This window comes from Mustela nivalis, assembly GCF_964662115.1.
Source record: "Mustela nivalis genome assembly, chromosome: 16".
Classification (NCBI taxonomy): Eukaryota; Metazoa; Chordata; class Mammalia; order Carnivora; family Mustelidae; genus Mustela; species Mustela nivalis.
This window is the reverse complement of record NC_139035.1, coordinates 37,874,989-37,888,757: the sequence shown is the minus strand read 5'-3', so window position 1 is coordinate 37,888,757 and position 13,769 is coordinate 37,874,989. Positions and strand designations below refer to the sequence as shown.

The 13,769-nt window shown below is 39.6% G+C and overlaps 1 protein-coding gene across 3 annotated transcripts in view; it reads right to left on the bottom strand.

The window, feature by feature from the left end:
* CRB1 (crumbs cell polarity complex component 1) overlaps positions 1-13,769 on the bottom strand; it is a gene marked incomplete at its 5' end in the record, with an annotated part of 212,489 nt that overhangs the window by 23,295 nt on the left and 175,425 nt on the right. For 2 of the 3 annotated variants that reach the window (XM_082701878.1, XM_082701879.1), the window contains 2 exons: positions 8,554-8,680; positions 12,560-12,688. In XM_082701878.1, coding sequence (XP_082558004.1) covers positions 8,554-8,680; positions 12,560-12,688 — 256 coding nt within the window. Of the gene's footprint in view, positions 1-8,553; positions 8,681-12,559; positions 12,717-13,769 lie in introns of all 3 variants that reach the window. The other variant, XM_082701880.1, reaches the window with a different exon arrangement.

Below are 13,769 nucleotides of genomic sequence, written 5' to 3'. Positions count from 1 at the left end.
TAGGATATATCTCGGGTTGCACAGAATGATATCAGTGTAGGTTGTTGTCCCAGCATGATTATTAATAGTTCTTGCTTTCACTCGTAAAATACTCTAGTCGAGCAATAAATAATGTGGTCACCCTGGTCATAACCAATGGTCACTATGGGCACATTTCAAATACCTTCATGATTTACAAAATTGAAAAACGGTATGGGTGTAGCTGTACAAGGAAGTCACTCAGTTCTCCAGCCCAAGCTCTTGGAGAGCAGAAATAGATCCTTGTGCGTGTTTTATTTGCCCACCATTCTTGGGCTCAGAGCTTTGCTTATAGCAGACTCTTGATCAATGGGGGACAAATGGATAAATGAATATTTTAAAAACCAGTTTCCACAAAGTCCACTATTGTAGCAATGCAATGATCCCATTAAGGATATTTAAAAGATGATGAGATTAATTTGACAGGTACCTGGGTTGGTTTGGTTGGGTTGGTTAGCTAGTCAATTCAGTGGCCATTTCTCACAGTTGTCTGGCTTAACACCAACCAGGTCAGTCATACCTGCAATCCAGGGGCCCACTCCCTATAGCCCGTTTCTGTTCTATTTTGGACACACAGAGATATGTGTTCTGAAGGTGAAAGTCTACATTACATGATTTCTGTGAAGCTGGTGGTGATGACCCCACATTAAGAAATGAAGAGCATTAATTATACTTGGTGAAGCAGAAGTCTTAATAATGTGTGAAAAGATGAAAGGAAAACAGATTAGTGCACTGAATCAGACCTGATTCCAGTGATTGAAATACATCAAAATAACATTTCAGAGCCGTTTCTTATGTTAGTGCTATATTTACTCCTTCCTGAATGCTAATTAGTGGAAACTCAGTGAAAAGTGACAGTGTTTTTTAAAATAATAATTTGTAGAGAATGTCATTCTGGGTATCTCGTTCCTGAAGGCCAAACCGAGAGCACAAAGAGACTGCCATAGAGAGGAAGCCTCATGTGCCACTGGCCAGTGCTCTGTTCTTCACCGAAGCCCGAGGATGCGGGCCAGTTGGCATCATCCTTGACATCAGCCTTTATGATCAAGCATAGCTCTAACCCTCTCAGAAACCATCTGTGACTCTGTCATTCACAAATGACTCCAAATCCCTGCTGAGTTTATTTTTACTTTCTGCTTTATTCTCTTAGTTTAATGAGTTCTATAAATTTTTTAGTGTGGAGGACAATTTCCTATCACTTGCTAGACTTACTGTGTCTCAAAGAATGCCTCCCATCCTGGCACTCTGGGACTTTTCTGAAGGTTCCTTCCATCAGGTCATCCATTAATATGCATGTATGTTTAGGCTCTTTATGTAGCCAGGGTAAAGAGTCACATTAACAGTCAGACACGTCTGCTTACTCCTCGAAGCACCCCCCCTGCTTTGGTAATTCTAGTTATCCTTGCCATCATTTCTATTAGTGTGAGTTCCTTTGAGAGATGTTGCAACGAGCCAGCACAGGCACCAACAATTAAAGGCTGCATTGAAAAGGAGTTCTCCTTTTGTTTTCCAAACCATTCCTGATGGATTCCAAACCATTCCTAACATATTTCTTGACCAGTCTGGATGACAAGCACAGGGAAACTCCTGCTAATTACTCTAAGATCCCTTTCCCGGGTCCTAACTGACAGATCTCACACCTCTCCTTAGCATTAGACTTGGAAGTAAATGATGTGGATAAACCCTAACTTTGATGCTTCCTGGATACTTGGCCTGAGGAAATTCAGGTAACCTTTAAAAATCTCTATTCATTTATCTTTAAAATAAAGATAATAATGCCTCCCAGAAATATTATAAGTGGGGGAAGACTGGACTTACAAATAGGAGAGCCTCTCAAATTGAAAACACTGCTAGTGCATGTCATTATTCACGATTTCAAAAGTATCATCCCTTCCTTTTCTACCTTTTCACAACAGTTATTTTGGTGATAGAAATGTGATCACTCAATCTCCCAACCAAGAAAAGCCCAGGACCAAATGGCCTCACTGGTAAACTCTACCAAGCATTTAAAAAAGAATTAACTTCAATCTTTTTCAAACACTTCAAAAAAAAAATGATGAAGAGAGAAAAATATCTAGACTCATTTTAGAAGGTCAGCATTTTCCTGATACAAAAGCCAAATGATACCGCAAGAAAAGAGAACCACAGGCCAATATCCTTGATGAACATAGATGCAAAAATCTCAACAAAATACTAGGAAAGCAAATTCAATGGCATATTGAGAGAAGTATATATCATGGCCAAGTGAGACCTATCTCTGGGATGCAAGGACAGTTCAACATATAAAAACTGAACAATGTAATACACATTAGCAGAGTGAAGGATAAAAATCACTTGATTGATTGTTTCTTTTGCCAAGCAGAAGTTTTGAAATCTGAGGTAGTTCTATTTGTCTGTTCTCACTTTTGCTCTCTGTGCTTTTGGTACCATACCCATGAAACCATTGCCAAGACTGGGGTCATAAAGCTTTTTCCTTATGTCTCCTTCTAAGGGTTGTTACAATATACAAAAAGAAATAGTATTTCTACACACCAACAACAAACTATCTGAAAGAGAAATAAATAAATAATCCAATTTACAATAACAACAAAAAGAATAAAACACTCAGGAATAAGCTTAACCAGGGAGGTAAAAGATCTGTACACGAAACACTATAAGATGGGGATAAAAGAAATTGAAGAAGACACAAATAATGGAAAGATACTCTGTGCTCATGAATTAGAAGAATTTATATTGTTCAAATGTCCATACCCAGAGCAATTGACAGGTTCAATCCAATCCCTATCAAAATTCCAATGGCATTTTTTATAGAAGTAGAACAAACAATCCTAAAATGTATATAGAACCACAAAAGACCCTGATGAGCCAAAGCGATCTTGAGAAGGGAAAACAAGGCTGGGGGCCGCATACTTCCTGATTTCAAACAGTACAGTTTTGGCATAAAAACAGACACATAGACAAATGGAACAGCATCAAAAGCCCAGAAAAAAACCCATCCATATATGGCCAATTAATTTATGAAAAAGGAGCCAAAAATAAGGATTATCTTTTCAATAAATGGTGTTAAGAAAACTGAATAGCCATACACCAAAGAATAAAACTGAATTCCTTTCTCATACCATATACAAAGATCGACTCAAAATGGATTCAAAACTTGAATGTAAGACGTGACACTGTAAAATCCCTAGACAAAAACATATGGTGTAAGTTCCCTGATATTGGTCTTGGCAATTATTTTTTTTGGATTTGATACCAAAAGCAAAGGCAATAAAAGCAAAAGTACACAAGTGGGATTACAAGAAACTAGAAAGCTTTTGAGCAGAGGAAACCATCAATGAAATGAAAAGGCAACCTATGGAATGCAAGAAAATACATGCAAATCTTATATCTGATAAGGGGTTAATATTTAAATTGTATGAAGAACTCATACAACTCAATAGCCCAAAAGCCCCAATCTGATTAAAAAATGGGCAGAGAAACTGAATGGACATTTTTCCAAAGAAGACATATCAATGGCCAACAGCCACATGAAAGGGCGTTCAGCATAATCAATCATCATGGAAATATAAATCAAAATCACAATGAAACATCACCTCACACCTGTCAGAATGGCTATCATCAAAAAGACATAACAAGTGGTGGCGAGGATATAGAGAAAAGGTAACCCTAATGCACAGTCAGTAGGAATGTAAATTGGTGCAGGCACTATGGAAAATAGTATGGAGTTTCCTTAAAAAGTTATAAATAGAACTACTGAATAATTCAGCTATTCCACTTCTGGGTATATATACAAAAGAAATGAAACCACTGTCTCAAAGAGCTATCTGTACTCCCATGTTAACTGTAGCATTATTTGCAACAGCCAAGGTATGAAAACAACCTACATGTTTAACAACAGGTAAATGACTAAAGAAAATCTGGTATGTATATGCAAAAGAATGTTACTCCACATGAGAAGGAAAGAAATGCTGTCATTTGGATCTTAAGGGCATAATGCAAAGTGAAATAATTCAGACAGAAAATAAATATATCATACTGTATGATCCCACTCATATAGAAAATCTAAAAACATTGCACAAACATAGAAACAGAGTAGCATGATGGTAGCTGGAAGCAGAGGGTGAGGGAATGGAGAGATGCTGGTCGAAGGATACCAGCTTCCAGCTACAAGATGAGTAAGTTCTACTCAAATATTCAGCATGGTGACTAACAGTTCACAATACTACTGTACTGCACACTTAAAAGTTGCTAAGAAAATAGATGGTAGATGTTCTCACCACAAAAAAAGAAATGGTAATTAAGTAATGAGATGGAGGCATTAGCTAAGGCTCTGATGGCAGCCATTTTGCAATATGTAAGTGTGTCAGATCAACCAGTTGCATGCCTTAAACTTACACACATTCTATGTCATTTATATCTCAATAAAACTGGAAAAGATAATAAGAAACAATACAAATGGATTATAGATATGGAGACTGGAATACAAAGTATCAATAGATCTATAACATGACACGCAAATTTAGACACCCAGCTCAGCTATCTCTCTTGAATTCCAGATTGGATTATTCACACTAAATAGTAACAGTATTTGGATATCCCAATGAACCTTATATTTTTTCATTTATTAAATCTACAAATACTTTTTAACATTCACCAAATTTAACTGGAGTATCTGCTCAGAACTATGTCTTCTCCAAACAATCATGCTATAGGTCTTATAGCTTCAACCTTTCTTCAGCAACCCCTCCTCGAATCCCCTTGGACTCTATAACGTAGAGCCAAGCTCACTTCCTTTTATCTGAATTACAGCAATAGCCCTGTAAATGTGTCTTTGGGGGTCCAGTCTTGCATTTCTTTTAACCTATTCTCTACACAGAAGCTCAATTGATGTTTCTCAAGTGCAAGTGCGATCTTGTTACTTTTCTGATTGAACCCCTTTAAAGACTCCCCATTACTCTTAGGAGGAAAAGCCAAGGTCCCTGATCTGACTTAGGAGGATTCATTTCTGGTACTTCTGTAGCCTCAGTCTTACTGTGTTCCCACTACCCTTGAGGCTCTAGTCACCGTTCAGGGGCTCTGCAGCCCCTTCTGCCAGAAGCAGTCTCTGCTATTCCAACCCTCCTGCCACAACTTGACACCTGTTTACCTTTGAATCCCAGCTTTGGCTTTGAGACCTTCCACAGGCACCTTTAAGACTGAGCAAAATGCTCCTCCTAAGTGCTGCCTTATAACTGGTACTTAGTTTTATCCTAACACTGACCCAGGAACTGTCCTTCCCTGTTTGTTTACCCACATCTCCTACCAGACCTTCAACTTGTGGTAAGCAATTTGTAGTTGTTTCTCATCACCTAATCCAGACCATAGCACATGGTAGGGGGTCATTAAGCTATTGTTGCATAAATTAAAAGAGGAAAGAAGGGAGATAGTCCATTTTAGTAATAACTTCGGTAGTTGGACAACACAGATTTCATTTCATTGGTTTCCTACCTAAATCACTAAACTCAAATTTTATGTATCACCATTTCCAGAAGGAATCCCACTTTAATTTTACAAAATTAAGCTGAATAATTTCAGAAATGGCAAAAGGATCTTTAGGCACAACTTAGTGAAGATTTTGGGAGGTGAGAGACTTTGGTTGCTCTTATGCTGAAAAAAAAGTATATTTAAAAACAGCTCATCACAGGCCCTGGCCCAGGATAGGTTCTCAATAGTGCTACTGAAATTTAATTGTTTCCTCATGCTGGCCGAACACTAATTTCTGCAAATGTTCCTATTTTCTCTACTTCCCTGCTCCCTAAAAAGGAGAGTAATAAAAACCATTCTTCATGTACACACACACAAAGAAGAAAGAGGCATGGCCAAACACAGAGACACGGCCCCATTTAGCTTATATACTAAATCTTAAAAATAAGCAAAAAGAAATGATCTGGTATGTAACTAAATACAGGTTTTGTTTCAGAGACTTGTTCTAGAAGAGTTTGTGTGAATTTCTGTCATTTAGGTGAGATGGCTTCTCTGTGGAACAGGTTGAACTATGTGTACTACGGGCAGAGACATTGTAAACCAACAGAGAGAGCAATTAGGGATATAATCAGTTCTAGAACGCCAGCCAGAGGTATACTTGCCAAGGAGCGAAGTACACGGGACCCTGATTTTGATGCCCACAGGTATTTACTTTGCAGGGACACATCTGGGGAAGCAGACCTCAATCCAGGAAGATGAGCACTGATGTTTGGGTGCTCATTATGAGGTGTGTGTGTGTGTGTGTGTGTGTGCACGCACACGCGTGCTTGTGCATGGGTGTGCCTGGCTTGTGGACATCTTAACCACGCAAGACACGGTCAAGGCAAATGAAGACAGTTGTCAGAGGATGAGAAGTAGAGATACAGAAACACAAGTTTTATTTTTCTATGTAAATATGTAAAAGGCAGAACCATACACAATGCAATTAAAAATAGAGAAAAACAGAGAAGGGAAAGTTTTGTTTTGTTTTGTTTTTTTAAGTCAGGCATCTCATGACAAGACATGTGGAAAATAGAAAAGTGGTTGACAGTGACAGTGACACAGAGACAAAAGAATTTCAGAGAGAAAGCATTTGTGAAGGACTCAGATATATCCGGGAGGTAAAAAATTACATGGAAGTGGTCTGTAAGTATGCAAGTACAGATATGTCCAAAAAGGGAGTCAGTGTGAAAGCCATATGTACGTGGCCATAATCTATTTTATGCTTGCTTCCAGGCAAACATGGTAGGGGTTTTTTCCCAATCTCTTGCCTCAAAGTCTAAGTTTGGAAGGGATCCATCTGAGACAACAGGAAGGTGCGTGCTGCCTGGAGGGGAGGAAACGGAGGAGGATGAAGGAGAGACTGCGGAATCAGTTGCTTCCCATCTGAAACGACTGCCGGTGTCCTAGAGGATATGAATTGGCTGCATAAAATCTTCTAGGACTATTGAAAAATAGAATTGAATCCATTTCCTTTGTTTTTATGGTATACCATTTTGTCCTTTTGTTTTGATTGGTATAGTTAGGTCTTCCTTGGTCATTTCCACAGAAAAAAACAACTTTCTTTACACAATCGAGGCCAAATGACTATTGGATATCACCCAAAGGATAAATCAATCTCGTGTTGTCAAACCAGGGCAGCTCCGAAAGACATAGACACATTTACAAAACTATATTTGTCAGGTCATTGTTATTGTAGCTGTTTTCTAAATTAATTCATAGGATCAAACCACTCTTCCATTTAAATGGGCACAATGTCTTCTTTGGAAGGGTATACCCACACAGAGATAGTTAGCAGAAATTCTAACATGCCCGTGGAAGGAATTAAAAATATTCTCAAATAAAGTTCTTTCAATTATTATTATATTTAGTCAATTAAAGCTAAGAAATAGCTATAATTTTTTTGCATATCTTATTAATTTACTTTGTAGAACCATCATTTCAGGTATATATTTTAAAAGAAATATAATGTCAAATATATTTTGGTAATGAAATCTACTCTGATTCCCTGTTTTTTTTTTTTCCAGAAAGATAATTAAAGATGATACTTGCAAATTTTAGAAAAACATGCTTCCAAGTTTTATAATACATGCTTTTTGGTGTGTGGATATACAACAGTACTTATTTTTATTAAATATGCTTCAAAAAGCAATTCAAATCAGTCTATTTGACAGAAATATCAGCAAGGTCAAAATTTATAAACAATTAACCAAAAAGTACTCTATTTGAACAGAAACTATTATATGAAAAAGAAATGGAAGTAGGGTTTCCCTGTCACACAACTGGAGGAGAGGTTTTGTGGAAACAGGAAGTATACTGGTGAGGCATAATTTGAGTTTTGATACCAATTAGATCAGAAAATTTTTCTTTCTCCATCTTGCGTCATTCCCTGCTTTCTCTTTATATACATTTTTAACTTCCCAGAGAGTTGGCAACACTTCATTTGAATAGCTATGTATAAAAACATAGACGGATGCAAAACAGTTTAATTAGTCAAACTGTCATGTCATGAATTATAGACAGGAATGAAAGAACGAATGTCTTAGGATCAGGGTGCACGGGGCAACTAACACTACAGAAGTATATACAGAAATGGAGTGTGGGAGAGAATCAGTTCTTACTGTAGTCGTCACTCAAACATGGAAGCACTAAGAAAAACAATGTACTTGTACAAGTATACTCAATGAGAAGTTTCTGGTTACGTTAAGAACAATATTTTTTACAGATATCGCTGAAATACGTAAATACTTAATATTCTCATATGACACTCATGGTATGCTTCAAACAGTCCTTGAATTTATTTTAATTTTCAAGGTAGTGTTTCTTTTTCTTTTTTAGAGTCTCAAATGCGTCAAGACATTTCTGGAGCTTCAATGGCTGTGAAGTTCAGGAATGTCTCCATGAGTGTTAGTCATCCTCCTGTTCACCCCACTCGACAACTGCCTCGTCATTCATGTGCAGAATGAGGTAAGAAAGAAGCTGAAAGAGATTCTGCCACAGTAAGAGAGACACGTAAAAGGAGATCCCGCTTACATCCACCTCACAGCGCTCGCCCGCGAAGGCCACGTCACAGAGGCACTGGAACTTGTTGACCAGGTCCTGGCACAGTCCCCCGTTGAAGCACGGGTCGGAGGCGCACTCATCCACGTCCTTTTCGCACCTTGAACAGAAACAGAAACAGCAGCAGCCTTGGTCTCTGTTGAATAAATTGGCTGTGAAATGGGGGAAAAAAAAAATGCCTTATCTACCTGGAACCGTACGGTCTGATTTACCAACTCCCATGCAACTTACGTACCCATCATGATGTGGGGACACATTGCTTAAAATTCCTGTCCCAAATTTCGTTTTTAAGGGAAATAATCTGTACACATGCCCAGCTAATTAGAATGAAAAAACAGGTGCGAGATTTTAGAAACCAAGAAAAAACCTGAGGAATGGTCGTTTTGTCCCCAAAGAGCATTTGCCATCTTTGCCACCTTTGGTTCAGTTTACTGGGGACACATGGGAACCGTGAGGCTGCATTTTGCCAACCTGGAGTCTACGGAGCAGATCTGTGCCCCTGCTGTCAGGATTGTACTACATCCATGCCCTCGGGCTGTGGGGGGAAAGAAAGCCCATCAAAAATAGAAGGAAAAAACAGTTTATTCTTGAAGAACTGGGGTTATTTTCCTTTGGAATCTTCTTTTTATTTTTTTGGAATCCTATTTTTCAACAAAAAGCAGAAGTAGGTAATTAGAAAATTTCACTTCCTGGAGTGCCTGGGTGGCTCAGTGCGTTAAAGCCTCTGCCTTCGGCTCCGGTCAAGATCCCAGGGTCCTGGGATCAAGCCCCTGCATCGGGTTCTCTGCTCAGCAGGGAGCCTGCTTCCTCCTCTCTCTCTCTGCCTACCTCTCTGCCTGCTTGTGGTCTCTGTCTGGCAAATAAATAAATAAAATCTTAAAAAAAAAAAAAAAGGAAATTTCACTTCCTAATAAATATGTTTTAGAGCTAAGTGTAGTTTTTAAAATATTCAGGTAGAATGACTTTCAAAAGCTAAATTTTCCCCAACAAGTGTTATCAATACTAAGGTATACTGAAATTTTCCACTTCCTTGGGACACTGTTGTCTTTCCCCCGACCTTTGGCCAACAACTTATTTTTCGGTAAACTCACCGATTAACTCGCCAGTCACTTTCATTCAGCGGTTCAGTACTTGTGTATTTAGCACTTAATCATATGCCAAACACTCTGTTAGGCCCCTGGATAGAGCAGTAACTAAAGTATCTCTTTTACTTTGGGAAATTCATATAAAATGCTAGCTTCAAGAATCCCAAAAGAGCAACTTACAATGTCCAAGTGTAATGTAAACCACTTTTCATTCCTCGCCCCCCAAAAGGTAACACTTGCTTGTCTGGGTCATCGACGAAATTACTAGGCTCAAAATGAAGGGGGATAGCAGGGTGGGTGGGGAGGGCCAACCCGAAGTACAAAGGAAAAAAAGATTTCTTCCCAGGAAAACAGCTCCTTATCCCGCTGGATACCAAGCATAGCTGAGACATTTTTGTTTTCTTTTTTTGGCTCAGGATTCTGCCCTGGAAGGAGGCCTCTCCGATTAGATCTGAGCAAAACCCGACAACTTGGGAGAGGCTGCCAAGCACTCTTTGTCCTGGGTGGGCCGGAGTGTTCACACCATCCATCATTCGCAACCTGCCAGGATGACACTAGGAAGCTGGGGGTCTAGCCAGACAGAAGAGGAGGCAATTTGCAGGAACACAGCTTTTCAGTATCTTTGGACCTTAAGGAAGTCCCATGCCCCTAGGCCTTGGGAGACTCTCTAGTATTTTCCAGTCTTCTCGGGCTCTTCTTTCTCCATTTCTTATCTACTTCCCTCTTTTTTAAAAATTTTATTTATTTATTTGACAGAGATCACAAGTAGGCAGAGGGGCAGGTGGTGGGGGGAGGAGGGGGGGAAGCAGGCTCCCCGCAGAGCAGAGAGCCCAATGCAGGGCTCAATCCCAGGACCCTAAAATCATGACCTGAGCTGAAGGCAGAGGCTTTAACCCACTGAGCCACTCAGGTGCCCCTATTTCTCTTTTGAAGTGCACAGAGACCACACATACACATTCATTATGAACATTACCGGAGCTTTCATTAGAGATTAATTAATAGATCGACAATCAAAATAAATAAATCCATTAACACCCAGTGAATTAACTGACCATGCTTAAGGACTTTGAAAGTACAGCATCTATTAAACCTGTGGTCACTATTTTAGAAATCTATTTGGAACAGAGAAGTTGATCCAGAGGAGGGTCCCCAGAGAGGAAGGAAAACTTGGAGCTTCCTTTTCTTAGCACATTTCAAAGAAGTTATTTGCATTTAAATGCAAGACTCTTTTAAACAAATGTTGGAGGAAAAAGAAATGTTTGTTGTAAATAGGGATAATGTGTGAGGAGCAGAAAAATAATCCAAGGCTTGGGAGGTGTCTGTGCCTTGTGCCGCTGAACGTGAGTGTGACATGAAGCCTTCACCCGTGACACGGAGGCAGGAAATAACCAGCACTTAAATATAGGGAACGAATTGGTCAAGGAAATATTTAGGACAAGGAAATATTTGCACTGTTTCGGAGGGGTATGGAATTGGAGGCCAGTTGAATGGTCTGCGTTAACAGTACGTGGCATGGTAGAAGGGGCTCACGAGAAAATAGAACATGCTCGAGGGCTCCCCGTCCTTCCGTGCACACATACGACAGGTCTGCGGGGGCTACTTGGAGCCGCTGCTGAAAGCAGGCTGTGAAGGCACGAGCTGGATCAGCCACTGAATGCCGACTGGGTAAAAGGCAGGTATATCTGAGATTGCCTGCTATTTTGTAAAAATGGCAAAATAGCTGTATCTTGCGCCGAAAGAGCCACCTGGAAAAGAGAGCATTCCAATGACTCCAGACTGCAGTTGTCAGGGGCACAAATTAGACCCAGAATGTTATCAACTTCCCTTTTGAGAAAAGTTCATTCAATCAAACTCTGTCAAATGCCTTGTCTTTTCATTTATCTAATTTGTTCAATGCGGGGAGGTTGATCAGAGATCGCTATCTTGTGCCGGACGGCATATGAGATGAAGGAGCACTTCTCCCATTTTTTTTTTTTTTTTTGAGTTGTTGCAAGCAAAGATTTACTCATTTCCGTCAGAAAATCCAAACGATGAGCCCAGGCCCTGAGGGCAGCGGGAGCTCCCTGCAGCACACACCTGGATTGGCAGTGGACCTCTAACTTAATCCCTCAGCCTCAATTTATGCAAATGAACAGTGAAAGGAATAACAATTAGAGATGATATTTATAAGATGCATGACTTAGTGTTCAACCGATGGTTAACTATTTATTATTTGCTCATAAAGAGATATGTAAGAGCATAGGGAGAGCCCTGGTGTAGAATCATTTTGAGGACACTGGTCCTTTTGAGAAGCTGAGAAAAGCTGGGGAGTACTTTTTTTTTTTTTTTTTTTTTTTTTAATTTTTAACCTCACCTTTGGCCCGGCAAACGCATATCCAAATTTGACTGCATTTTCAGCCATCGTCTGAAGCCACTGGCCGACTCTATAACATCATCTCCATATTAGGTGAAGAACTATTGAAGGCTTTCTCTGGGAAAGATGGGCTCATACGGCTAGGGTCTATAAACTTTCGGGGTTCTAGATCATTCTATGAGGCAATCTTTTAGGTATATTTTATTTTACTTCAACAACAACTATATTTGCATCGCTTATTAGAGTCAGCAGGAAAGAAACCTGAAACCAGAAGTCCTTTTCAGAAAGAAAAATAGCACATTTTACATTTTTCAAAAAGACGTATTTTCTTATTTGAAGTCTTGGCTAATGAAGTGTTCTTTGCTTTGACCTAAACTGTGATTTTTCTTCTTTTTTATTATCTGACTCTGGTTGGACCTATATTTCAGCCTGGGTTTTCCTATGGGAACTGAGAGGAAAAATGAGAGGAGACATCAACCTTGCATAATCCCACTGTTTTTCAATCCAGAATTTTCTTCTATAAAGTTCTAAGGGGACTCACCATTCCCCAGTAAAACCTGGAGGGCACAGACATATGAACGCACCCTGGAACTCGGAGCAGTTGCCGGCATTGTAGCAAGTGAGATTTGTCTTCTCATTCCCACAAACTGTTGAGGGTAATCTGGTGTGTCTAGGGAGATAAAAGAACAGCTGTTCATCTTGTTCATTTCATTCAAGAAAACTTTTTGGAAAAGTTCATATATGTAGTTGATGCCAAACTAATTAAGTACTCAGGCTGGCTGAGCTACAGATGCTTAATTGTGCTGCATTAGACACAATCACTTTCTGTAAACAGCTCCTGCTGGAGGGCGCTGTAACAAGCGGGCTATACATCTTCCATTCCTACAGTTTTCATTGATGAGATAAGATCTGTGCCGTGGGGTGGCAATAAATTTAGGGCTGGGAAGAAACTCGCTATAGCTTGGTTTGCTGCTGCCTGGCTAATAAATCAACACAGGCCACGGAAAATTGCATCTCTGTAAAGGCCAGCAAAGCAAGGACAGCACTCTGGTACCCGAGCACTCATGTGATTTCTCTGTAGGCTCTCAGAGCTGAACTCCTGTTACCCCGCCAACACTCGCTGTTCCCTACCTAATGATTCATAGCTGAGCAGAATGCAAGCCAAATGCTGTCTAGGATGACTGTATGTAGTGCTCGGGGGCAACTGTATGGGAATTCAAGAGGGTGGCTCTTTTGTAGTACAGCAAAGTTGTAATAAGGAATCCTTATAAAGGCAGAACAAATTGTTAGAAGCTGAGCAGAACTTGAATGCAAAGGAAAAATCCAGGAGTGTGAAGGGACTGACCAGAAGTAATTTTAGGAGTGTTGTTCATGATCCACTGTGCATGGATGGTATCTGGTACATAATTCATGTTCGGGAAATATAAGATGAATTTAATTTTGTCCTGTTATGCGCACTGCCGCTAATACGGAGAAACTAGCCTATAGGACGGTAAGTGTGTCTCTTCCCACAAGAGCTAATCAATTCGACTTTAAAAAGAAAATATCATAAGGACTTTTCAAAAGAACCAAAAATGTCAACCGGCTTTGAAAGAGGTCAATTAGCAATGCAAATGTGAAGCTTTGTATACGTCTTCCGTTTAATAAACAATTTTTGAATCTCATTAGAAGGTACTTTTGAGAACTTTAATCTTTGAGAACTTGACTTTGATGTATTAGGCAGGAAAAAATACTGAAGAACTAGTTCCTGG